At 38.6% G+C, this 27500-nt stretch overlaps 1 protein-coding gene and 1 long non-coding RNA gene across 3 annotated transcripts in view; one reads left to right on the forward strand and one right to left on the reverse strand.

The window, feature by feature from the left end:
• The window catches only part of LOC136835320 (uncharacterized), a 124336-nt gene extending 110066 nt beyond the window's left edge, over nucleotides 1-14270 (reverse strand). The window contains exon 1 of the mRNA XM_067098662.1: nucleotides 14129-14270. Within this exon, the coding sequence (XP_066954763.1) occupies nucleotides 14129-14152 (24 nt within the window). The 5' untranslated portion in view covers nucleotides 14153-14270. The remainder of the gene's footprint in view (nucleotides 1-14128) is intronic.
• Nucleotides 14271-14417: 147 nt separating this feature from the next.
• LOC136835322 (uncharacterized) lies at nucleotides 14418-24979 on the forward strand. 2 transcript variants are annotated; one of them, XR_010852102.1, is made up of 3 exons: nucleotides 14418-14560; nucleotides 21758-21873; nucleotides 24609-24978. It is a non-coding gene; the product is annotated as an uncharacterized lncRNA (long non-coding RNA). The 2 variants fall into 2 exon arrangements; XR_010852103.1 differs by lacking the exon at nucleotides 14418-14560 and adding an exon at nucleotides 14709-15431 and having other exon boundaries at nucleotides 24609-24979.
• The last annotated feature ends 2521 nt before the right edge of the window (nucleotides 24980-27500 follow it).

Raw genomic sequence — 27500 nt, forward strand, 5'->3', positions numbered from 1 at the left:
TCACAAGACAGAGTCAGAAATCAGACAGCATCAGAAGTCAGAAAGTCAGAAGTCAGAGTCAGAAATCAGAAATCAGAAGTCAGAAATCAGAATCAGAGTCAGAAATCAGAATTCTCAGTTGTCAGAAGACAGAATCAGAAATCAGAAGTCAGAGAAATCAGAAGTCAGAGTCAGAAATCAGAAGTCAGAAATCAGAAGTCAGAAGTCAGAAATCAGAGTCAGTCAGAAGTCAGAAGTCAGAAATCAGAAGTCAGAAATCAGAAGTCAGAAATCAGAAGTCAGAGTCAGTAATCAGAAGTCAGTAATCAGAAGTCAGAGTCAGAAGACAGAGTCAGAGGTCAGAGTCAGAGTCAGTAATCAGAAGTCAGAGTCAGAAGACAGAGTCAGAAGACAGAAGTCAGTCAGAAGTCAGAAGTCAGAAGACAGAGTCAGAAGACAGAGTCAGAAGTCAGTCAAAGTCAGAAAGTCAGAGTCAGAAATCAGAAGACAGAGTCAGAAGTCAGAGTTAGTAATCAGAAGTCAGAGTCAGAAGACAGAGTCAGAAGACAGAGTCAGAGTCAGTAATCAGAAGTCAGAGTCAGAAGACAGAGTCAGAAGTCAGAGTCAGAAGTCAGAGTCAGAAGTCAGAGACAGTCAGAAGACAGAGTCAGAAGTCAGAGTCAGAAGTCAGAGTCAGAAATCAGAAGACAGAGTCAGAAGTCAGAGTCAGAAATCAGAAGTCAGAGTCAGAAATCAGAAGACAGAGTCAGAAGTCAAGTCAGAAGTCAGAAGTCAGGAAATCAGAAGTCAGAGAAGTCAGAAATCAGAAGTCAGAGTCAGAAATCAAAAGAGTCAGAAGTCAGAGTCAGTCAGAAATCAGAAAGTCAGAAGTCAGAAGTCAGAGTCAGAAATCAGAAGTCAGAGTCAGAAATCAGAAGTCAGAGTCAGAAATCAGAAGACAGAGTCAGAAGTCAGAAGTCAGAGTCAGAAATCAGAGTCAGAGTCAGAGTCAGAAGTCAGAGTCAGAGTCAGAAGTCAGAAGTCAGAAGTCAGAAGTCAGAGTCAGAAATCAGAAGTCAGAGTCAGAAATCAGAAGTCAGAGTCAGAAATCAGAAGTCAGAGTCAGAAATCAGAAGAAGTCAGAAGTCAGAGTCAGAAATCAGAAGTCAGAGTCAGAAATCAGAAGTCAGAGTCAGAAATCAGAAGTCAGAGTCAGAAATCAGAAGTCAGAGTCAGAAGTCAGAAGACAGAGTCAGAAATCAGAAGTCAGTCAGAAATCAGAAGTCAGAGTCAGAAGTCAGAGTCAGAAATCAGAAGACAGAGTCAGAAGTCAGAGTCAGAAGTCAGAGTCAGAAGTCAGAAGTCAGAGTCAGAAATCAGAAGTCAGAGTCAAGTCAGAAGTCAGAGTCAGAAATCAGAAGTCAGAGTCAGAAATCAGAAGTCAGAGTCAGAAGTCAGAGTCAGAAATCAGAGAAGTCAGAGTCAGAAGTCAGAAGTCAGAAGTCAGAAGTCAGAGTCAGAAGTCAGAGTCAGAAGTCAGAAGTCAGAGTCAGAAATCAGAAGTCAGAGTCAGAAATCAGAAGTCAGAAGTCAGAGTCAGAAGTCAGAGTCAGAAGACAGAGTCAGAAGTCAGAGTCAGAGTCAGAAGTCAGAGTCAGAAATCAGAAGTCAGTCATGAAAGTCAGAAATCAGAAGACAGAGTCAAAAGTCAGAGTCAGAAATCAGAAGTCAGAGTCAGAAATCAGACAGAGTCAGAGTCAGAGTCAGAAATCAGAAGTCAGAGTCAGAAATCAGAAGTCAGAGTCAGAAATCAGAAGACAGAGTCAGAAGTCAGAAGTCAGAGTCAGAAATCAGAAGACAGAGTCAGAAGTCAGAGTCAGAGTCAGAAATCAGAAGACAGAGTCAGAAGTCAGAGTCAGAGTCAGAAATCAGAAGACAGAGTCAGAAATCAGAAGTCAGAGTCAGAAGTCAGAGTCAGAAGTCAGAGTCAGAAGTCAAGTCAGAGTCAGAAATCAGAGTCAGAAATCAGAAGACAGAGTCAGAATCAAGTCAGAAGTCAGTCAGAGTCAGAAATCAGAAGTCAGAGTCAGAAATCAGAAGTCCAAGAAAGTCAATCAGAAGTCAAGTCAGAAAGTCAGAAATCAGAAGTCAGAGTCAGAAATCAGAAGTCAGAGAGTCAGAAGTCAGAAGTCAGAGTCAGAAGTCAGAGTCAGAAATCAGAAGTCAGAGTCAGAAGTCAGTCAAATCAGAAGTCAGTCAGAGTCAGAAATCAGAAGTCAGAGTCAGAAATCAGAGTCAGAGTCAGAAGTCAGAGTCAGAAGACAGAGTCAGAAATCAGAAGTCAGAAGTCAGAAATCAGAAGTCAGAGTCAGAAATCAGAAGTCAGAGTCAGAAATCAGAAGTCAGAGTCAGAAATCAGAAGTCAGAAGTCAGAAGTCAGAGTCAGAAATCAGAAGTCAGAGTCAGAAATCAGAAGTCAGAGTCAGAAGTCAGAAGTCAGAGTCAGAAGTCAGAAGTCAGAGTCAGAAGTCAGAGTCAGAAATCAGAAGTCAGAGTCAGAAAAGACAGAGTCAGAAGTCAGAAGTCAGTCAGAGGGCAGAAGAGTCAGAAGTCATCATCAGAAGACAGAGTCAGAAGGCAAATCAGGAAGAGTAAAGTCAGAAGTCAGAGTCAGAAATCAGAAGACAGTCAGAAATCAGAAGACAGAGTCAGAAGTCAGAGTCAGAAGTCAGAAGTCAGAGTCAAGTCAGAATCAGAGTCAGAAATCAGACAGAGTTCAGAAGACAGAAGTCTGAAGTCAGAGTCAGAAGTCAGAGTCAGAAATCAGAAGTCAGAGTCAGAAATCAGAAGACAGAGTCAGAAGTCAGAGTCATCAGAGTCAGAAGACAGAGTCAGAAGTCAGAAGTCAGAAGTCAGAGTCAGAAGTCAATCAGAAGTCAGAAGTCAGAAGTCAGAGTCAGAAGTCAGAAGTCAGAGTCAGAAATCAGAAGTCAGAGTCAGAAGTCAGAAGTCAGAGTCAGAAGTCAAGTCAGAAGTCAGAGTCAGAAATCAGAAGTCAGAGTCAGAAATCAGAGTCAGAGTCAGAGTCAGAAATCAGAAGTCAGAGTCAGAAGTCAGAGTCAGAATCAGAAGTCAGAAGTCAGAAGTCAGAAGACAGAAGTCAGTCAGAGTCAGAAAGTCAGAGTCAGAAAGTCAGAAGACAGAAGATCAGAAGTCAGAAGTCAGAAGTCAGAAGACAGAGTCAGAAGTCAGAAGATCAGAGTCAGAAGTCAGAGTCAGAAGACAGAAGAAGTCAGAAGTCAGAAGACAGAGTCAGAAGTCAGAGAAATCAGAAGTCAGAGTCAGAAGTCAGAGTCAGAGTCAGAAGTCAGAAGTCAAGACAGAGTCAGAAATCAGAGTCAGAGTCAGTCAGAAATCAGAAGTCAGAGTCAGAGTCAGAGTCAGAAGTCAGTCAGAAGACAGAGTCAGAAGAGCAAGGTTCAAGAGGAGCAGAAGAGATGAACTGTTTCAGATATCAGACTTTGGAAAAGAGAGTCAGAGTCAGAGTGGAGAGTCAGTCTTATGTAATAACATCTACTAATAAGGTTCAGTGAGACTGACTGACTTGTGTCATGCTGGAACTCAGAGTTAGAGTTAATGGCAGTCAGAATGCAGAAGACAGAAGTCAAGTCATTGGTGTCAGGGAAAAGTCGAAGTCAGTCTCCATCTTAGAAGTCAGTGTTCAGCAGTCAGAGCCATGACGTCACAGCAAATAACCAGGAAGTGTTATGGTGATGCCAGTCAGAGTCAGAGTCAGAGTCAGTCAGAGTTGATCAGCAAATCACATCAGAGTCAGATGGGATGTGTGGAATTCTTTCTGAGTCAGAAGTCAGAAATCAAAGTCAGAGTCAAATCTGAGGTTGAATGCCAAAGTCAGAAGTCAGTGTCAGAAATCAGAACAAAGTCACGAAGTCAGAAGCAGAGTCAGAAGTGTGCAGCAGTCAGAGTCAGGCAAAGAGTGCAGTACAGCCCAGAAGTCAGTCATGTCAGAAATCACAGGAAGTCGAAATCTCTCCTCAATGAACTTTTGTATGACAGGGAACTACTTTTTATCAGAACCATTTATAGAGATGAGTCTTAGGCAGAAATGAACTCATGTTAAAGGACCAGTTCTATAAAGGAACAATTAGATATGGAAGGACCCAGCCACATAGGAGTCAGAAGGAAATCAGAAGTCTTGCTCTGACAGTAAATCAGAAGCTACTGTCAAATCAGTAGTCAGAACAAAGAGACAGGTCTGTCCAGAGTCAGACTTTCCAGAGTTCCTCAGGAAGAAGAGTCAGAAGTCTTCCACCTCCACAGCCACTTCCAGCTAAGAAGAGGTCAGATTATTATTATTTTGTTGACTTTTGTTAGCTAGAGGTCAAGGCAGATTTGATATCAGAGTCTTAAGTAATTCTCAGAAGTCAGAAATCAGAAATGGGAGCCTCAGAATGAAATCAGAAAAGTCAGAACCATTGTCACATCAAGTCAGAGCTAGAAGCAGTTACAAGGAATCTTGTAGTCAGTAGTTGAACAAAGTCTAAATGCTACTTTCTGAAGAGATGGAGTCAGAGTCAGAAAAAGGAATGATGGGGAGAGGAAAATGAATCAGAAGGGGTCAAGTCATTTTCCAGAAGTCAAGCAGAAGACAGTGGGAAGTCATCAGTCAGAAATAAGTCTGGGTCAGAAGTTGTACCCTCTGAAGACAGATCCAGAAGCCACAGTCAGAGTCAGATCTTTGTTCAGAAGTCAGAAGTCCTCCTCAGAAGACACTCCTCCTCCTCCTCCTCCTCCTCCTCCTCCTCCTCCTCCTCCTCCTCCTCCTCCTCCTCCTCCTCCTCTCTTTCCCTTGCTTCTCTTCATTCACGGATGCAGAAGACGTCAATGTTTGGCGAGTGCTGTCAATCATGAATGCCCTCTGAGATGGAAGAGTTATCCCTTGACCTTCTCTGCTTCCTCTGAGTGAACAGAAATGCTGTCGTCCACTCTTACATAACAGTCAGTATCTGTGTTTTCTCTTTAATGAAAATCAGTTTGCATAAACAATGTTTCATTTATATAAGGCTTAGTCTCATTCAGAGGAACATACATGGGTGCATCAGAGAGAGAGAGAGAGAGAGAGAGAGAGAGAGAGAGAGAGAGAGAGAGAGAGAGAGAGAGAGAGAGAGAGAGAGAGAGAGAGGAATGTGGCCCTTGAACAAGGCCGTCTGTCCGATTAATGAAAGCTATTCATTATTCAGTTCCATTGAGAGGTTTCTTCTTTTAATCATTTATCATTCTATTTCTTATTCATTTTCATTCATAAAAGAGATAGGAGGATGGAGAGATAGATAACAGACAGTAGAGAGAGAGAGAGAGAGAGAGAGAGAGAGAGAGAGAGAGAGAGAGAGAGAGAGAGAGAGAGAGAGAGAAGAGAGATGAGAGCGAGAGTGTACACTTGGAGAGAATCAATAGAGGCGAATCAATGAAAGCCCTCGTTGCTAACTGGGTCACTGTGCTTGATCACGCAAGCATTACTCGGTCTCACTCAGTCTCCCCTCTGTGCACACACACACACACACACACACACACACACACACACACACACACACACACACACACACACACACACACACACACACCCTTCGTGATTAGGGCCAAGCTGGAAGAAGGAAACTGGAAAAGCTGAGACTGTCTCAAGACTCCCTTTTGGAAAGTGACATCACCTGACCCCCTCCCCCCCTCTATCTTGGGGGTCATGGGCCTTGGTATATATATATATATATATATATATATATATATATATATATATATATATATATATATATATATATATATATATATATATATATATATATATATATACATGAAATTGACCATGAAATTGACCTGACAGGGTGACCTGTCGAATGGGAACGGTGTTGCAAATGAGTGGGCATTCATTTCGTCCATTTGCAATGCCTGAATGCAGTTAAGGGGAAACCACACCAAGGGCATCACAACCACTCAAGAGTGGTGATGCAACCCCACCAGGGCCTCCAGATTCCACATCTCCCCAAAACCTGGTCGAGTTTGGCAATTTGCAACAAACGTAGGGTTGTACTCTCAAACTGTTCTCGAGTAATGTCCTTAAACATGGGAAGAAGAAAAGTCCAAAGACTTTGTCAACGTCCCGTAGCTGAGAGGAGAATCATCCTCCCCCTATTTCTCCTCCTCCTCCTCCTCCTCCTCCTCCTCCTCCCACTAGGGCCACGAGGCTTCAGATGGACCCATACCTGGATTTTGGTCTGCTCTTTTGCCACCACAAATATGTCCTCAGGATCTCCAAGTGTCCTCGAATGGAGGAGGAAGAAGTCTGGAAGCGGACGAAAGGATAGAGGCTTTTTCAGAATCGGAAATGTCCTGAAACTGAGTGGCCCTCCCTCCCTCCCCTCATTCCAGGTACTGACCCTGACCTGACCTGACCTGACCCCGACCCGACCTGACCTGACCCGACCCGACCTGACCCTTCCACCCCTTTCCCCAATCCCCACCCTCCCCTGCTTTTGATGTTTTTTCATGAATTATCGTCCATTTTTTGAGTCTGTCATGATGATTATGGAGGAAGTACAAACACTCAGTATATTTATATATATTGTCACGATGTGTATCAAGTACCTGGTTATTACACAACTAATCTCAAAATTAAAAAAATATATACCTCACTTCAGCCAGATACCTGAACTCTCATAACTAATTATTACGACTGAGTACTCTAAAGGTAACAGTGATCCCTTAAGAAAAATCTTATCACTTGAAAAATCAAACTAAGTTTATCAGAATATGTGTGAGGTATCAAAATTTAAACTAGAAATATTCTAGAGTAAAAGGGCATCACTCCATCAAACAACTAACTATTTCCTGGTCTTAATTCCCTTTAGCAAAACTAAAAGAACACAACATGTTTATCACTTTGCCTTATGCACACACAATCAATCCTATTAACTGGTGATCAATAAATGAAACACTGTTTTTCTAAAAATGTTAAATACAAAAATTTATTTTTAAATTCAAAGTTTATAATTAGAATTCACAATCTGAAAAATTTATTATTACTTGAAAATAACACAACACTCAATTAATTCTTGAATTAAACTATGAAACAAAACTAATTCACAAAAACTTTATCAAGAATTTAAATTAATCAAGCAAAATTTAAACTATCAAGAATTACTCAAGGTTTGAAAACAAAATCTTAATAAATGAAGTATTAAATCAAGTATGCAATGTTAAATTACCAAGAAATATTTAAAATGCTATGTAAATAAATGTTACATCACAAACATAAAAAATGTGAAAATATGAAGAGATTGTAAATAGAAAAATGCACAAAAATACACATAAGATTTATCAGTAACAATTTCACTCGGTCAAAATTTCCTAACTTATCATACCATGGTATTAATAAGTAAAATTCACATTTCCTTACACAAACTTGTGAAAACCTCTGTAAATCACTTGCTGCAGCTGCATTACCACAAAACACACTTTTTTACCAGGCGCCGTTACAAACTAAATAACTTTATTAAATTCAGATCTCAAAAGTTGATGATAATACATGACCACAAAACACTACGTTAAAAGTAATCTCTTTCTAAGAACAAAGAGAGAGAGAGAGAGAACCAAACCAACTGGTCTCAGAAATCAGATTGAAACAAATTTTAGAATTCCAGTAACACGTGAAACAATTACATGATGTCATTACAGCATTTTGGGTGCGAGATACAAAAGTTCTAGAAGCAGGGAGGTAACGTCATTAAAGTATTTTGGATAAATTTCTAGAAGGAAAATGACGTCATCCCAGCAAAACGTTTTGAATGCAATCTTACAAAACATGGTGTAACTGATCAAGACATGTATTCTTTCTCTCAAAGTGGCATACGTGATTCGAACATGTAACAACGTGAAATCACTCGTCTTGAGCTCGTATGGGACAAATCGGCATTTGTTATCCCAAACTGTCATCACGTTAACGTGAAACAAAGCGTTCTCTCTTATCTCAACTGATGACAATTGAAATGAAACAAGTCCTTGCTGGACACACACAAGTGTTCATATACTACGCTTCTATCAAGAAAGATATTATTTGGTCTAAACTATGTTACTATTAAAATTGTATTATCAATTCTAAATTACGCTATCAAGTTATTTAATCATTAGTTCTTTTGAGATCTGATGCCAAACTAAATATGACACTTCAACAATCATCATCATTACACATAACACATGAAAAAAAGTAAATATGTCAAAATTATAGGAGGATATATGTATTACAAGGCAATATCATGAATATATATATATATATATATATATATATATATATATATATATATATATATATATATATATATATATATATATATATATATATATATATATATATATATATGTATATATATATATATATATATATATATGTATGTATGTATATATGTGTATATATATATATATATATGCATGTGTGTGTGTGTACTAACACTTCAAGCAACAGAAATTCACTATGTATAAAGTTATTGGTGCTTTCACAGAGGCTCTCAATAATATAGAAGCTTCAAAAAGAAGACTCTTTCCTTGCAATTTCAGAGGCATCAATCTCCTCCATCCTCACGGAACCAAAATAAAGGATCTCCTCTTTGAACCTGTGTTCCTGAGGTTCTGTGGGGATCTACAAACAGTTTGATACATAAAATCTGGGGCCTGTTTAATAAATACCCTGTGGGGTGTGGAGTGTGTGGCTTTCATGAGTACGGGGGAGACTGAGAGAATCTCAGGACTTGCATAAAATGAACAGAAAAGGACACAAGGTAGAAATGATGCATCAACTGCAATTTTTGGGATAAAAATCACAGGGTGAATTTCAATTAGAGCAGATTAGCACACAAAAGTAATGACACACACAAACACACACACGCACATACACACACAAAAGGTGCTGAGTATGCTTGCAACAGTTGGAAACAAAACATTTACAGAACACCAGTAAAGGCTCACTTCTGAAGGATTCTGGGGGCCTCATGAGATCTGGTCTGAAGATCCAACTGCTTCTTTGCTCAGCTGAAAGACCGAGAGAGAGAGAGAGAGAGAGAGAGAGAGAGAGAGAGAGAGAGAGAGAGAGAGAGAGAGAGAGAGAGAGAGAGAGAATCTCCAGACTGAAGAGGAGGAGGCAAAGGATTTGCAAGGACCCTGCATGAGGTCGAGATAATCAAAATGACGCCCAGATGAAGAAGGTGAACGAGAGTTACAAGGATTAGGATGCCTCTAAGACTTCTTAGTCCCTCCGAGGAGGAGACATGATGTGCTCACTTATCTGTAGGAGCAGGTTTTACTGTTCATTCACAGTGTTCCTTTAATGATTTTGCCTAGCTTTCTTTTAAACTCCTCCTCCACACTGTTGCTGTTGACAACTTCTGGTGGCAGTTTATTCCATGTGTCACATATCTTGTATGCGAAGAAGTTCCCACAATGAGGTATGCGAAGAAGTTCCCCACAATGAGATGTGTAGTATCTCTTCAGTTCTAGTTTCCATCCATTATTTCTTGTCTGGTTTTCATTTAATGTGTAGAGGTTACTCTCTACTTTTGTTATGCCTTTCAGTATTTTGAATGTCTCTATGAGTTGTCCTCGCAGTCGTCATGTTTCTAAGCCACACATGTTCAGGCTCTCTAGTCGTCTTTGGTAACCTGTTTGCCCGATGGATGGAATTAACTTTCTTGTACCCCTTCTAATTTATTTACGTCCTTTCTCAGTGCTGGTGACAAAACTGTACTGCATATTCAAGATGAGGTCTAACTATGGATGTGTAGAGCTGCAGCACCGTTTCCTTGTTTCTGTACCTGAACTGCCTCTTTATGTATCCCACTAGTTTCTGTGCCTCCTTCTTTTCAGCTTTTAAGCACTGTTTTGTGGATTTTAAGTCCTTGGTAATAATAACTCCAAGGTCCTCTTCATGTTCTACGTTATTTATGTCATTCCCAAGCAGCATATAGTTGGCAGGAGGGTTGTTTGTTCCTGTTTGTAACACTTTACACTCATCCAAGTTGAAAGGCATTTGCCATCTTTTTGACCACTCTCCTATTTTCCTTAGATCATTTCTTAAACTTTCCACTGTATCTGGGTCTGGTGCATTTACACCTAGTTTGGTGTCATCTGCAAATTTGGCTATCCTGCTAGTTAAGCCTTAGACATCAGTGTCATTAATGTAAATCAAAAACAAGAGTGGGCCAAGGACAGAACCCTGAGGAACTCCGCTTGTCACTTCTGCCAACTCTGATTCTTCACCGTTTATTACGATTCTGTTTTCTATTAGTTAGCCAGTCTGCTATTTCTCCTACAATTCCTAAAGCTCTAACTTTTATCATTAGTTTCTTGTGTGGAACTTTGTCAAAGGCCTTTTGGAAATCTAAGTAGAATATATCTATTGCTCTACTACTGTCGTAAATACCAAGCATGTTACGAAAAAACTCCAAGAGGTTTTGTCTGAAGCCGTGTTGACTGTTTAACAACAGGTTGTTTCTATTAATGTGCTCCTTAATTTGATCTGCAATTCTGGACTCAAAAGTCTTTCAAGGGACTGTTTTCATAACCTGGGGCCACATTATTTAGTTTCCATCCTTTGGGTGCCTTTCGTTGTTCTGCAGTTTCTCTGTAGAGTTCATATAGGTGAGGAACTATCTCCTCTTTTAACTCTCTAATTTCTCTTGGATGAATCCCATCTGGGCCAGGAGATTTAAACTTGTTTCATTTTTCTATTTTGTTGTTAACGTCGTCTTCTGCAAATATTACTTTGTAAAGCAGATTTTCTATCAATTGGTTCTGCCTCCTCATGTTAATAGCTGGTCGTATACAGACAGATCTTTGTCTCTCTCTCTGAAAAAAAGATTAATAAGATGGAAAATGTAACAGGCATTTGTGGTTGGTTGGCGTGTCTGTCAAGGCCATCTAGAGGAGAAGACCAGGTCAGTGGGGGTTGACGTCAGTGGAGTAGGTCTGCCCGGCAAGACTTGGTCGATGCCCTCAGGCTAACGGGACAACTGACCATCTAAACCCTTTCTCCGTTTCTTTTCCATGGCGTAATTAGTGCGTTGCAACAGTGGGGTTGACGTCAGTGGAGTAGGTCTACTTGGTCGATTTAACGGGACAACTGACCATTTTTTTTTTTTAGTTTAGCCTCCTCTTGAAGTCGATTTTTTAAAATCATTACTGCAACTACAAAATCGTTCTTCTGCCACCTTGCTGCTTATGGTAATCACCTTTATTAAACAGCTAAACTAACTGCGGTTTAGTTTGGGCATAGTAAATAACCAGAATCATTCAAACATGATTTTATTATAAAAGAAAACCCATGAACAAAAATAATACAAATTTCTAGCAATTTTAAACGAACTAAGATGCAATTCTTTACACAATTAGCCTACCCACACACACCTGATCTTACTGTGTACTTTTTTTACCTGAAGCATTTGACATTATTTGAATTTTATTTTTTGACTCTGTCAGTGTTTGCAATGTTCTCTTTTTCCCTTGGCTCATCAACTTATTTTCAGAGAGGATATTGTTTTGTTTTGAACAGTAGTTGTTTAGAAGGACATTAGTTGCTGACCATATTATCATTTTCCCTATTTTTTCTGAATTATGACCAGCATCTCACGAATCCATTGAAAGTGGTGCTTCATCATCAGCTAATTTGTTGTAAGTCAAGAAGACACTCCTCACAACTCTCTGATCAGCAATTTTGTGAAAAGACTCATTCTGGACCATTTTGTCAATCACTATGTAACTGTACATAACAGTATTTGTGACCTCAGGATTTGGGTGCATCAGGAAGCCTCTGCTGGTACCATCAGTATACTTGTAGTTTTCACGCACATCATTTTCAGTGTTGCTGCAAGTTAGCATACCCTTGCAACAATCACAGTTCATTTTTTTGAAAACTGCATAACAACAATAGCCTGCTACACATACTGTTACTGGCAAGATATTCCTGCACTTTTCAAAATCTTCCTTTGATACAGTCATGCTGAACCCATCGACCTCATCTGAATGTGATAATATATTTTCCAGTCATTCCCAATTAGTCTGAAAATCCCTTAGTACAATTTTCTTGTCATGAATTGTCAAATTCCTCTCCAACACTGACATGATTCGAACCTTTTTTTTTCACACTCGAATATCTGTCTAATAATTCATATGCATATATGAATGTTTCTGTAAATATTCTGCCTCATAGGTGTACAGTTTTTGCAAAGTTTTGAAAGGAGCCAACTGAGTTTTGTGATTTTCATAATAAACTCCATCTGATGAAAATTCAGGATACCTCATAGTTTTCTCTACATCTCTTTGATTTATCCAGTTATTTCTGATGCCTTTAAGTGAACAGAATCAAACGTTATGGCTCAGTTCCAGGTGAGTATTATGGATCGATATGCAGTAAAATTTTCCGTAATAACAGCAGAAAACTGGAAAGAAATAGATAGACATTCAAAGGGTAAACCAGCACTAGCTTAGCACTAGTACCAAGGTCTCCTCACACCTCTTTCACCCCCCAGTGGACCTGGCCGTCTCCTCTAGATGGCCTTGGGTCTGTACACTGGTATTAGAATTAGCTCCTTCCCTAACACTGCTTATATTGATGCCAGTTACTTCTTGAGCAGTTGTAATTTTACACCCTATTGGACTGAGGTGGTCCTTGACATATAACATAACACCTCCACCTTTTTTTATTGGGTCTATCTTTTTTGAACAGTTTATATACAAAGTCTCTTGTTGCCTCTTGTCTCCATCATGTTTCTGTGATGCCTGTTGTGTCTAATTCTTCACTTGCTGACAATGCTTTGGAGAGATCCGCTTTGTTCCCAACAGAGTGTGCATTGAACTGCCGCCCCACTCTGAGGGACTTTTCTCTCTCCCTTATTTTATTCCTTTCCCTTATTTTCACTGTGTGTCCTGCAGTGCTGTTGTTACTAGCCGAATTCTGAGAGAGAGAGAGAGAGAGAGAGAGAGAGAGAGAGAGAGAGAGAGAGAGAGAGAGAGAGAGATCCTCCTCCCGCCTGTTTGCATGACATCATCACCCTCACTGGTGTCGTCACAGCTGGCCATCTTGAAACTCCTAAATAAGAACGTCTTGTTCTCCGTCAGACTCTTCTCCTCCTCCACAAATGACGTCTCCTCCTCCTGATCCTCCTCCTCCTCCTCCTCCTCCTCCAGCCCTCCTCCTCTCTGTCATTCGGTGAAATGAACCTGAAGTTGTTTTTATGGCGGAAAGAAAAAAAAGCACAAATCCGTCTGAAAAGGCAGCAATCCGTCTGGAGTCGCTGATCGCTGTCCGTCATCCCCTGACCAAGTATGGATACGAAAGTATCCTTTAGATACATAATACTCGGCTTTAGAGACCAAAATGGATACTTTTACTATTTTTTTTTAAAGAATTAGCTTTCTCCACATGGTTGCCATCTACTTTTTACAAAAAGTGAAAACCAATCAAAACTCTACTCTCTCTCTCTCTCTCTCTCTCTCTCTCTTTCTCTACTTCCAACAGCCCCGCTGAGTTTTGGTGTTCAGGTGATATGGAACGTCTGAACAGGTAGTTTGTTGAATGAAGATTTCAATAAAGACAGAGAATCAGTAAAGAAGAAGAAGAAGAAGAAGAAGAAGAAGAAGATAAAAGAAGAAGAAAAGGCAGCAATCGGCATATAACACGATGACGACAATATATTTTTGTTCCAAAGCATTAATAAATATAAAATTTTTGAAGCAATAGGAAGCCCCTATCTCCTCCCCCCAGGCCCCCCTGCCAGTCCTCCCTCCTCCCGCATCCCATTTTTAAAGAGAGAATATCATACTATTTCATATTATTTGGATACGTTTTGTACATTTTGGATACGTTTTTGGCTGTCGTGGCTGCAGACCCAACCAAAAGTTTGTCTTTTTGCGCCTAAACAGAAACAGAGGGTTGATGGCGATGTTGCCCTGACAGTGACATTATGAATGAGGTTGATAATGACAGAGAAGAAGGTGGTCACAATTTCAGCTCCTCCTCCTCCTCCTCCTCCTCTGGGGTGAGGAGGAGGAGGAGGGGGAGGAGAAGAGAAAAGGAGAGAGAAAATAGACTTACTTGGTAGGTGCTGGAGGCAGCCATTTCCCTTCTCTCCGATTCAACGGCGGCACAAACTGCTTCCTCGTCTTCGCCTTCTCCTTCTTCAGACGCAGTTGAAAGAAGCAGATGTTTTCCCTTGAAAAACTAATGACAAACTGATGCAATCATGCAAGCAAGCTAGGTTGCAACAGCGGGTGATGGATGAGAGCCAAAATGTCGTACAGCACTTCCCTTGGAACTTAGTTCGTTTGGAGGCGTCGTGAACGCCGATGCTTCTTCATATTATGCCAAGCGCTTCTTCAGGAGTGAACGAGAGAGTTGACGTGGATACCGATCAACCTCAGACCTTCCCTTTTGGTGCAACAGGAGGTCACAGTGCATTCCCATTGTCTGGCAGCAGAGATCTTCTTCCTCAGTCCTGTTCCAGTCATGTACAGTGACGAAGTTCCGGTGAGTAGAGAGAGAGAGAGAGAGAGAGAGAGAGAGAGAGAGAGAGAGAAGGGAATGGATGATCTTGAAAGAGAGAGAGAGAGAGAGAGAGAGAGAGAGAGAGAGAGAGAGAGAGAGAGAGAGGGAGAAAGGGAATGGATGATCTTGAGAGAGAGAGAGAGAAAGGAATGGATGGTCTTGAAGGAAAGAGAAAGAGAGAGAGAGGGAGAAGGGAATGGATGGTCTTGAAAAAGAGAGAGAGTAGGGAACTGATGGAATTTAAAGAGAGAGAGAAAGTAGGGAATTGATGGAATTTAAAGAGAGAGAGAGAGAGAGAGAGAGATGCGGAGTGTGCCTTGTTCTCCACAGCAGAGTGGAATTAGCGAATCACGGGACAAAAGTCATATAAAGCTGAAAATTGGCACAGAGGTCCGGGATGGTGTCAGGAATGACAGAAAAAAAAAAAGGCCCCGTTGATTGGGGGTTGGGAACTCCTTGTTTGGGGGACGGGTTGGGGGAGAAGTAAAATACAAGTGGCACAGGGAAAGTGACAGATAGAGCCTGGAAAGCTTCCTCCAACAGAGTGAGCAGCGTGCTACCGTGGGCAGAGAGTTCATTTGCAGATCATTCCATGGAAAATGCTTGGCGATAAACTTAACTACTGAGAGCCTACCAATTGGGCCTGGAAACAAGCAGATAATTACTTAGTTCCTGTACCAACTGATAAAGATATTGCACATTCGAATTTGTTGGCTGTCATTCGGTGCAAGTGTAAATCTTCATCAGAAAATCAATGTGGTACAGATTTGTGTTCCTGCAAAAGACCGGCTTGAAATGCATATCAGCATGACACGAATGTCATGGAGAATGTTTTTGTAATAATAATGAACAAGTAAGTTGCGTTCTTTAAGATTTTGTTGGTCAAATACTCTGAACTCTTTATTGCAGAGTTGAAGGAAAAGTCATATAAATAGTGAATTAGAAGAAACAGTTTGAAATATTAGCATTGTCTTCTTCGTTCTAAAGTTTCGAAGTTTAAAAACGAACCTTTCTGTTTCTTTTTGTGGGTAGTTGAAGAATCTGGCGCCATTGACAAGGAAGACAATAACACAGATATCCTGGAATCCATAGAATTCTGATGATGTATTCTGACTGGAAATATTTTGATGAATGAATAATCAACCTTACTACAGAAATTGATAAATATAAGCTCTTCTTATTTCATACCAATTCTCCTTCACCTAATCAATTTTAAGGAAAGGTTCATATCTGAGCAGTTCTGGAATACAATTTCTTCTCCAATGATGTATAAGCTTTAATGATTTGGCCATCTCAGAATTTTGACTTCTCATCCATGTACCCCTCGACCCCAAAAAAACAGAATTCCCAGGCTCCAATCAATGGGTCTTTTATTTTCTGATGTTCGTGACACTATCCCTGACCTCTGTACCAGTGTTCAGCTTTATATTATTTTCGTCTGGGTGAGGGGGTATTTTGGCCCATTTCCCCACTGCTACTATAAGTTAACTATGAAGCACAAGTGGACATTTCGTCACACCTCTCTCTCCCGGCACGGTGGGTCCCATGTTGCTGTCATGTGACGTGTGGGAGTTCCCATGAGTAAGCTCCTTCATCTGAGTGACCTTGGGAGGTGACGGAGCTGTGTAGCCATTCTCTCTCTCTCTCTCTCTCTCTCTCTCTCTCTCTCTCTCTCTCTCTCTCTCTGCACGCAGTTCTGCTCTTACACACACACACATTCGTGTCTTGGTCCTCTCAGGGATAAATGTACTTCCTATATGTATATATATATATATATATATATATATATATATATATATATATATATATATATATATATATATATATATATATATATATATATATATATATATATATATATATATATATATATAGTACATGTGCACAGCCTGACATTCATTTCCTCCATCACTCCGCGAAACGTGAACATTCCTAAGAGGCGCTTCGGAGATATTGTATTGTTTTCACCTTCTTTCTAATTCAGGATGTATTTATTGCATAGGTTCATGCTTTTATGAACCACACCTGTAGATGTGAAGGTATATATATATTGCTGTCGTCAATTGCATAAGATATGAAGTATGTGAAAGATGATCACAAGTGGAATGCGCTGACCGTGCAGTATTGTTGTCACTGAGGAGGAGAGAGAGAGAGAGAGAGAGAGAGAGAGAGAGAGAGAGAGAGAGAGAGAGAGAGAGAGAGAGAAAGGGGAAGTTGTTTCAGTGGGGCCTGTTCTGTTCTGAAGGAGTCATCCGGTGCCTCCAAGTTTCCAACCAATTCTTTTTGTTTTTGTTTTTCATTTTCGAGGCTCACTTTCTTCGTGACTCTTCTGCTGAAGAAGAAGAGTGCAGTGAAGCAAAATCTCCCTGAAACTCTGGACTGTTGTCTCACCTCGACAATCAGCGTAGAGTTCTCCTGTTATTGTTATTATGGCCATTCTTCCTTTTATTGACTCTCTTTCTGACGAACCCTCTCCCTCTCCCGTCATTCTGGAGACAATACTTCGGAAGCGGCAGCACGAGAGGAACACAGTGACGGAAGGAAAGTTCCCAAGCGCCTCCCCCATCCCAAAACCCTCACCCCCCAGGAAGCATTTCCGTCCAAGAAACTACTAAATATAATGATAAGGGGCTTCGTCAGTGGGCCTCCCCACACGGGGGCAACTCCGCCACCAGCTGTGTTGCAGCAACATAACATGAGCGAGTTAGGTAAACAAAGCCACGTGACTTTCCCTCTCCAGTCATCGGAGCTACAAGGAACACGTCCTCACCTGACGGCTGCAGCCGAGCCACTGAATGAGATTATCATTATCATGAGTTCCTCTACACACGCAGCAGTCTATCTCTCTCTCTCTCTCTCTCTCTCTCTCTCTCTCTCTCTCTCTCTCTCTCTCTTCAATTTCACTTCATTACAAGTTTTTCCTGTTCACTTATTGCTTCCGCTTAATTTTTCACTTCATTTTATTCCTCGCACTTCATTTTTCCACTTCATTTCATTCCTCCCACTTCATTTTATTCTTCCCACTTCATTTTATTCTTCCCACTTCATTTCGTTCCTCCCACTTCATTTCATTCCTCCCACTTCATTTTATTACTTCCAATTCATTATATTCTTCCCACTTCATTTCATTCCTCCCACTTCATTTTATTACTTCCAATTCATTTTATTCTTCCCACTTCATTTCAATCCTCCCACTTCATTTCATTCCTCCCAATTCATTTCATTCCTCCCACTTCATTTCATTCCTCCCACTTCATTTTATTACTCCCACTTCATTTTATTCTTCCCACTTCATTTTATTTCTCCCCTTCACTTCATTTCATTCCTCCCACTTCATTTTATTACTCCCACTTCATTTTTGTTCCTCCCACTTCATTTTCTTTCCTCCCACTTCATTTTATTCTTCCACTTCATTTCATTCTTCCTACTTCATTTTATTCTTCCCACTTCATTTCATTTTGTTCCTCCCACTTCATTTTATTACTCCACTTCATTTTATTCTTCATTTTATTCTTCCCACTTCATTTCATTATTCCTACGTTCATTTCATTTCACCAGACGACAGACCCACTTCAATAAAAATATTCTTCCCAGTTCATTTGTTCCTCCCAATACATTTCTTTCCTCCCAACTTCATTTTATTCTTCCCACTTCATTTAGATTCCTCCCACTTTTCTTCTTTTATTCTTCAAAACTTCATTTTCTTCTTCTTCATATTTAGTTCTTTTATAAATTCGTTTTATTTCTTCCACTTCATGCCAAAACCTTCCACTTCATTTTAGTGTGATTTCCCAATTTAAAAGAATTTTATTTGTTATAAGATCAGCATTCAGTTTTCCCACTTCAGGTTTTATTTAAAACTAGAATTAAAATATTCCCACTTCATTTTATATCCTCCCACTTCTTTCCATTCCTCCCACCAGATTCCATTCCTCCCACTTCATTTTCATTCCTCCCACTTAAAATAAAATACAATCAGTGAGATCAAATTTCGAAAATCTATTCAATACATAAATTCTTCATTTAAATTAGGAACGTTGGTTTGTTTTAAATCTTTGGATTCATTTCATTTTTCTTTATTTTTCCAAAGTTATTATATATCAAAAGTCTTGCCTCAGTTGTGGTCCTCGAGTATCTGTTAGTTCTGGTTTATAAATACTTTTCATAAAAATTCCAATAATTTTCACCAGTTACCAAAACCTTCAGCTAAGAAGCCTTAGTGTGATTTTTCATGAATAAAAAGAATTTTATTTGTTATAAGATGAGTATTCAATTATTTTTATAAGTATCCTTTAAAAATAGAATATAAAATATTTTACGGATTTTTCTGCAGAAAAGACAACGGTCCTTTTTTGAGAATTCCCAGCAGACGACAGACCAGATAGATATTTTCAAGGAAAACACAATTAAAATAAAAATATGGCAATGAGATGAAATTTCGAAAATCTATTAAATATATAAATTCATGTAAATACAGGAACTTTGCTTTATTTTAAATTTAACGTGGATTAGATTGAGAGATTTTGTCTTCAAATTATTATATATCAAAAGTCTTTAAGTTACATGAAATGTCAAGTATCTATTAGTTCTTTTTATAAATACATTTTGTAAATAATTCCAATAATTTTCACCAGTTACTCGTAATAGCTAATGAGCCTTAGATAATTTCATGATATATATATCTTATATTAAACAGATAGATATCTTATAAATAAAACTTTAAGATACTTCCAGTGACTTTAAAATTTATTATTTGAAGCAAATCTTTCAAATGGCGCAGTCCTGGTGCATGTATATGACTATAGGTGTGATTTAATACATATTTAATGTGAATTTAATCCCAAATTGAATACTTTTTCAAGACGACGAATTCATTGCTGTTTTAGTCTAGTTTCCCATTCAGTGACGACTTCGAAGCATTTTACAAGAAGAGTTAACAAAGTCTCAAAAAAATATTTTAATTTTAAGGTAAAAAAATCAGAATTAAAATGTTTAGTTTTTAAGGAACAAACTTTTTCAATAATTAATGTTATATGTTTAGTGGATTGAATTTTAAGACAGTATTTGGTTTTTCAAAACTTAAATTAGAATTCTCTGTCAAGTTTAAGTTCTATGTCTTATATTAAATTTTCGTTGAAAACGAAGGGGAAAATGCCTTTTCAATTGTATGGTTTTTATCAAACTATTCGATTTTTGATTTTTATTTTATTAAATATAAAAGAGCCAATATTTTATTTATAGCATAATTTAAAATTTGTTGAAAATGCCGACAATAAAGTTAATTACAAAGAATATTAATCTCAGAGATGTGATAAATATGATATTGAACGTAAATATTAAATATATAACATTATAACTTTTATGAAAATGATTCAAATACGAGCGTAAATGGAATTACGAAATGCACGAACGTTAAATTTACTGTCATAGATATGACTTAGAATATGAATTTTTAATATGATATAGAATATGAATTTTTAATATGATAATAAATATAACATTTTAATGAAAATTACTAAATTATATTACGATTTCAGATATATTTTAGGTTCTCATTGTAGGCTCGTTGTCGTCGCTCACCGGAACCTCAAAAGTCAACAAGAAAGTGTTTCTGGAATGTGGCCGAGACACGACTCATTTTTGGTCATTATCCTTCTTTCAATCTGCTTTCCTCGACCGAAATAGCGTTTCCGAATCGTGTCTGTAACGACCTTTCGTTCATATCAGCTTTAATTAATGATTTTATATATTTTCGTAAGTTATTCAGGGGACTTTGCCACCATGCCCACAGGAGTAACAAATAGTGATTTCGTTGCTTTTGTCGCTGCGTCGTTTTCCGTCTACCGATCGGAAGTGTCGCTCATTACGTGCATTTCATTAACACTTGGAGTGTCATGTAAACGTAACTTGTGTGAAGAAGTGCCGTAAACACTTGTAAAATGTCAGGCCAGTTACACTATCATCCGTAGGGGATTCCCGAAGAGGCATCTCAGGGGAGTTTGGATTTGCTGCTGTAGTTGGCAGAACCTGCGTCTGTCTTTCACAAGGCTAAACAGTTTAGGGTGGGCACTGTTATTATTATTATTATTATTATTATTATCAATTATTATAAAGACGAAGTTTTCATATGGTGCCCACCCAAGGTTTTTGACTTGAAATTCATGTGGTAATTCCATATATTAGCCCATGCCTGTTTTCCCTTTTCAGCTGGTTTTTTCAGGGCATTTTAGGCCTAAGTCTGATAATTGCAGTGCATCTGTTTACTGTCAGAAATGGGCCATGTTTAGTACTGGGAAGGTTGGGTACCATTGTTAACAAGTTATTGCAGAACCGGACGGGATATGAACCTTTCAAACAGACGTGGCTCTGTCTTGTGAAGAACAATATGGAAACCCCTTGTAGGGTGGACTTCACGGGTTAATTACGGGTTAATTACACTCGAACGCCAAAAATTAAAGGTAAATTCATAATTGGCAACCAAAAAATTGCAGAAAAAGTTAAGTTAGAAGGCAGTCACCAACACGGAGCTACTACATAGTTCTACCATTCATGCTTCTAAAGAATGCAGCACAGATAAGGTCATTGAAAAATTAAGCAAGATGATGAGAAATTTGCTGCCTTTTGTTCATGGTTTCACATTCATCCCATAGGGGCTGGTGCTAAACATGTCAGAAGCTCCATGGGATGCTGTGTTTAGTACCAGCCCCTTGGGGATGAATTTAAAAATAGGAGCCAAAGACGGCAAACTTCTCAATATCTCAGTCAACTTCTCGATTTATCTTAGTCTAAATTGTTTAGGCAAAAAATTATAGTAATAAATGATATCTTAGTGTGATTGTATCCTGTATATTTACCAAGGTTATTTTTAGTTAGCCCATGAATCAGTGCTTTTCAAAAAAAAGGTTTTGGATTTTCCAACAAATTTTGCCTGGCTACACCACCTATGCCAGTAGGATTATAGCATAACAAAATACAAAATGAGAGTAGGATGGTTTGACTCTATTCTCAGGTTAGGTCAGAGAAGAGGCATCATCATGGGTCAGATGTGAGGTTTTGGAAAGATAGTATTGCTTCCGGGAAATGACAGGTTACTGGTGTCATGAGTCAATAGATTGCTGTAGATTATTACCAAAAGAAGTTGTTGTTATCAGATGACTGAGCTAATCTTAACTCTTACAGGTGTGGCAAACCGTGGTCGCAAAGCTGGGTGTAAGCTGTTTGCCAGAGGCCAATTATAAACCCAGTCGCTCCATGGGACATTCTTGCAACTGTAGTCCAGTTTTAGTATCAACCAGGTAGTGTATACAATCACATTCTACAGTCATATCTTCTTTTGCTAAGTGAGAATTACTTCTCGGGTATCACTGATGTTTGCCTCCATTGCGTAAGTTATGCACAGCATCTTGTTGTTTGCCATGTCATGTCCAGCTTATACATGGTATCATTGTATAGGTAAATGGGCTCTGAACCGCCTCAAGAATGATATGAGTATTAGGAATGTATATGAAACGAATTAATGTATTCTGATTTATTAGTACCGTCAATGTACCCCATTTTACCAAGTAGTAATTTTCCACTATTGTGTAGATATTGTATCTTTCTTCTACTGGTGTCAGTGTCACTGAGACTGATGCTTCAGAGTTAGAAAGTTGTAATGCCTTAAAGTGCCAAGCTTCTTTCTTGGAGTTATTTTGACATTTCTTATTTTTTCTTTTGTTTTCATCTGTTTGTATTGTACTTTATATGACTTTATTCATGGGTTTGTTGTTATTTTGAAACAGATGGATGTTTTATGGGTACTTCATTGCTTTAGGGTTTATTTTGTGTACCAGTTATTGGTGGCATGACAGCTCAAGGCAATCAGTTGACAGCTGACAGCTACATTTTGGTTTTATGTAAGTAACTTACCCAGTAATAACTTAGCTAAGAGTTTCTACTTGAACAGCAGCTTAAATTTTGAAAGTTGCGATAGCGATTCTTTTGATTTGTGTAGGTGACAAGACCCCGCCCACTTTCGGGGTAAGATAGAGGAACAACTAAGCCAATAGACCAGTTTGTTTCTGTCGCTTGTATTGTCCACTCACCGTTGTTTTTTTCTGGATTTGACTTTGTTACTGAGTGTGAGTTTTAGCTAGTTGGTATGTCAGACACTAGCTCTTCTAGGTTCCCATATTGCAGCAAAGGCTGCAGTAGCCGCTTAACGAAAATTACCTATGACTCTCGTGCCTTGTGCACAAATTGTACCTTGATGGTTTCCCTTGGAATCTAGAATGATGCTTAAGTGGTTATCAAGTGAATGCTTCGAACCTGTGCACTCTTCCTCTCTGAGGGATTTAACTAAGAAGACTATTTTTCTAGTAGTACTGGCCACTGTGAAGAGAGTAAGTGAGATTCAAGCGATTGACAGAACATAGGTGCAGTCCGTTTTCGTCTTATTAAGTTTTTTGGCAAAGCCCTCTGGTACCACCTGCACTGAGCTGAGAAAATTAGAGGCAGTTTTCTAATTTATGGTGCCCTGTCAAAAATCCCTCTAGACCCTTATCTAAGAATGCCATTTCCTTTTTGAGGGATCTTGTTGTTGAATCTCACTCCCAAGTGGAAGAAAATGACTGGAAAGACATGAAAGTTAAAGCTCATGATGTAAGGGCAGTCGCTACACCAGTAGTAGCTTTCAAGCACAGTCTTTCCTTATCCTCCATTCTTCAAGCAACGTACTGGAGAAGCAAGTCAGTGTTTGCAGTGCACTATCTACGGGATGTAGAAACTGTTTACAGAAACTGCAGGACCCTAGGACTGATGTCTGTGGCATGCACTCAGGACAAATAAATGCGTCTGTGCCTATACGGTCTACTTGTCTTGCATTCATGCAATATACAGCTCATATTTTGTCAGTTCTGAAGTGTTGAAGTGGACTGTGTCAACTATATTTAGGTCGTTCCATCTGACCAGAAAGTCACTTGTGTATGTGTATCCATGTCCCAAGATGGAGACACCATTACTTACCACATCACAGACATCACACTGGACTTTTTGTAAGCTCCAAGTATGTCATGAATGTTAACCGAGCTTTTTTCCAATTCTGTTGATTTTGAGGCCACTTGAGGCTTACATATTTTCTTTTTTTGTAGGGGTGAGTCTCCCAAACTTAGACTGTAGCTAAATTGCTAACTACAGGTAGAACTAAGGAGACCTAAGGTTTCATTGCATGTCAACAGTACACTTGAATTTTAACAGCTGGTTGCTGGTGCTTGAAAATAAAACTTCCAGACCAGTTGGCTTCTAATACAGTGTGATGTTTAGGTGTCATGCCCTACAGTTTTGTCTTCGCACACTAGATGTTTTGCTAGAACATCTCCTTCTGGTGTGATTTGAGTGACAAAAGTCTTGTAAACCTTTGTGACAAAATCTGGAGCTGTTCAAAAGGTGGAGACAACATTTTTCCAGAGGAACACAACAAGAGGCAAGAGTTGCTTGCAGTTGATTGACATGTGGGTGACATGGCACATCCAGTGGATGATTTACATGGATGACAGCTCTCATCATAATAGGAGCCCAGGAGGTAATTAATCAGTCATGTCAAGCTGATAAATTGCTGGATGGTTGAGTTGTAACTGGTGAACTCCAGGTATACAAAATGGAACACAGTAAAATCTCAGGCTGGCTGGAATTCCAGTACCTTTGGCCAAACTTACTGCTGCCTGATGAAGAGGTATGTTTGAGTAAGGTAGACAAGATTATATGATGTAACCTTCACTAAGCTGTGAAATCAGGATTTACAAAGCAACGTTTGTAACTATGAAATGTGAAAATGGTTGAAATAATTTAAATAGGTTCTCAATTCTTTTTACAGTATTATAAATTTCCATGGGGCCAGCACCATGTAGAATGGGGTTTCAGAAAATAGTTGTGTGATTTTGTATTTATATAAACCTGCATTGTTTTATATCTGTTTGTACTACTTTATAGTAGACTGTGTCTGGAAGTTTATGTAAGTGCAGTGTGCCTTCATGAATCTTCACTTCTATTTCAGGTTGGTCTACTTAAGTGACACAAACTTGCCACTTATTGTTGGCAAAGGCACTAAAGATAACATTTGAACAGTCACCAGAGGTGATGCTCTGCCGTCAAAATAAGGCTTCAGGAAGAAGCATCACCCCGATGAAAAGCCCCTACACAGAGTAAGAGAACTTTTTAATTAATTTGATTTTATTTAGAATCATTCTACACAATACACTTTTGGTTTTGTAGTGAAATCTTGGAAATACAATTACATATTTTATTTGGTTTCTCAGCTTGATATTGAGTGAGAGTAGTGTAAGGTTATTAAACGTTTTGTTTACGTTAGAGTGGCTGAGGTATGAATGCTAATGAGTATATTTGAGATGCAAGACCATTAATTTTACCAATAAGATATATATATATATATATATTTATATATATATATATATATATATATATATATTATGTATATAAATATTTTATATTTATTTATTTATATCTCATCATCTACATTATACTCACATATATGCATTTATATGTGTGCGCTTGTGCTGTGTTAACCATCTGTTAACAGGCTGAAAACAGCTGTGTTGCAACACTGCGCCCTGCACGCACGCTTTCTGCTTGCTATATATATATATATATACTCTCTCTCTCACAATCGTAGAAAAACTGTGGCTACGAAGTTAATTTTTAGGAGAAATTGACTCGTAACTATGAAATCGGCGGTCACACTGGATGGAGATTACAGTAAAAACTAACCTGCGGCCTTGAAGGCTACAAGCCGAAGATCGTATAATGAACAAATACGGAGAACGAATAAATTTGCGAGTGCGCGGCTTTTACGAATGATGTTGTGTGTGTATGTATGAAACGGGCTAACATCTGTTAATAAATGGTAGTTGACATGATGTACTCAGAAATGAACCTCCATTATGATAATGGCGAAACATTCCCTAGTTTATTGTGGTACCCTGATGATAATTAACTACAGAAGGAAAGTGATTGACATTTTGAAGCATATTACAGGACATCAAGCTACCGAGACAGAGCACTGGCAGAGACCAAATGACAATATTGTGACATGATATGTGAAGAAGAAAGTTTTCATTATTTTTATTCGGGCTGAAGAAAGAAAATTAATTTTGATCACAGTCTGCATTATGAAGGAAATGGTTTTTGTGTTTATTCAACTGCCGAACAGAAGAAGTGGACAACTACAGTTTTAAATGAACCCCCTCACACTCTCTTTCCTCTGATTTCCATTCTCTTTTTCTCTTTTCTGAAAAAGCAAAAATCCACACTTCTTCTTGTCTCTTTTCTGAAGGCGAAAGATCACTCTCACCTCTTTCTCTTTTCTTCTTTCTGAGAAGTCACCACTTCCGCACACTGAAGGCAGAGGTGACTCACTTTCTTTTTGAGCCTGTACTGTTTCTCTTTTCTGAGGCAGGTCCCAGCTCTCTTTCCTCTTCTTCCTATTTCTGAAGAGCAATCCAGCCTCTTTCTGCTGACAGAATCCCCATACTATATATTCATTTTCTACTGTGTCTTTTCTGAGCAGTACTTCTCTTTTGTATATTTTTCTGAAGAACAGTCTCATTCATCTTTTTTCTTCTTTCTTTTGCAGTAGGAAGAATCTCTCACTTTCTGTTTTCTTTCTCTTTTTGTTTGGGGAGAATCACTCTCTTATAACAATTTTCCTCTTATTTCTCTTTTCAAATGTTTTTCCTCTTCTCCCTCTTTTCTATTTTCTGAATAACAATAATCCTGTCCTCACTCTTCTCTTTCCTGAAGAGCGAGATTTGAACACGATATTCCACCTAAAAAATCACGACCATCTGAAACAAACTCCATCACTATTTTCAGACAAATAAGTTACGACATTTATTTATTGTAAACTACTGCTGTTAAATCTTATAAGATTTTTGTTGTTTAGTGCGAGAGGACCTAATCTATATACTATAACATATATATATATATGGCACAAAATGTTGATTCTTTCCCAAGCATTGAAGTCCAATTTTGTTTTACAGTTTGCAATAATTACTGTTGCAACTATATATATATATATATATATATATATATATATATATATATATATACAGTGGACTGCGTTTTGAAATTTGGCATTATATATATATATATATATATATATATATATATATATAAATAGTCAGGCTGCTAAACTGGCATGTTGAAAATAGTATGCAAATATTTAACAATATCTGTTATAAATCTCCGCTGCGTCGGCGCTGCGTGATGACAAACTCGGACCAATCGTATTGCTAGAACGACCGAAGCTGCTGGCTGTCTGGCGCTGTTGGCTGACATCCAAACTGGTCATGGCTTTGCTGCAGTTCTCGGCTGGCGCCATTCGGCTTCCAGGTGATGGTCATTTGAAAGATCATTTCATCGGTAACTACTTTCATCTCGCCCAACTGGCATCATCTCTGCTATACATGCGACTGCTGGCTGCTGGCAAATGATAACTTTTACAATTTATTTCTCTCCTTTGAGATGTTGTGACAAATATTCCATTTAAGACTCCTAAAGTGCAATTCAAAATGTGGTGAGAAAAACCTCACTGGTGCAGTATTCCAAATGTATGGTAGGTAAATGATGACTTTGTAAAAGACTAGCACCCCTAACTACAAGCTTCGCTGTCTGTTTTATCAGTGTTACGTACTACAAATATATTTCAGTTTTAATTCAGTGAAATTCTTGACAGACTATTTTATCATCCCATTTTCTATCGTGTCATCTGAAGACCAGGCTAAAGGCTAAACACTTTTACGCTCGAGCTTAACTTTTCTTTCATTTTATCGGTGATTGTCACATTACGCGCATATATTGGTTTTATTTCGGAAGACTGGATATCTTAAGTCTGACACACTATTTCCATCGCTGTGCTCATTTTACAATG

This window comes from Macrobrachium rosenbergii, chromosome 55 (genome assembly GCF_040412425.1).
Source record: "Macrobrachium rosenbergii isolate ZJJX-2024 chromosome 55, ASM4041242v1, whole genome shotgun sequence".
Classification (NCBI taxonomy): Eukaryota; Metazoa; Arthropoda; class Malacostraca; order Decapoda; family Palaemonidae; genus Macrobrachium; species Macrobrachium rosenbergii.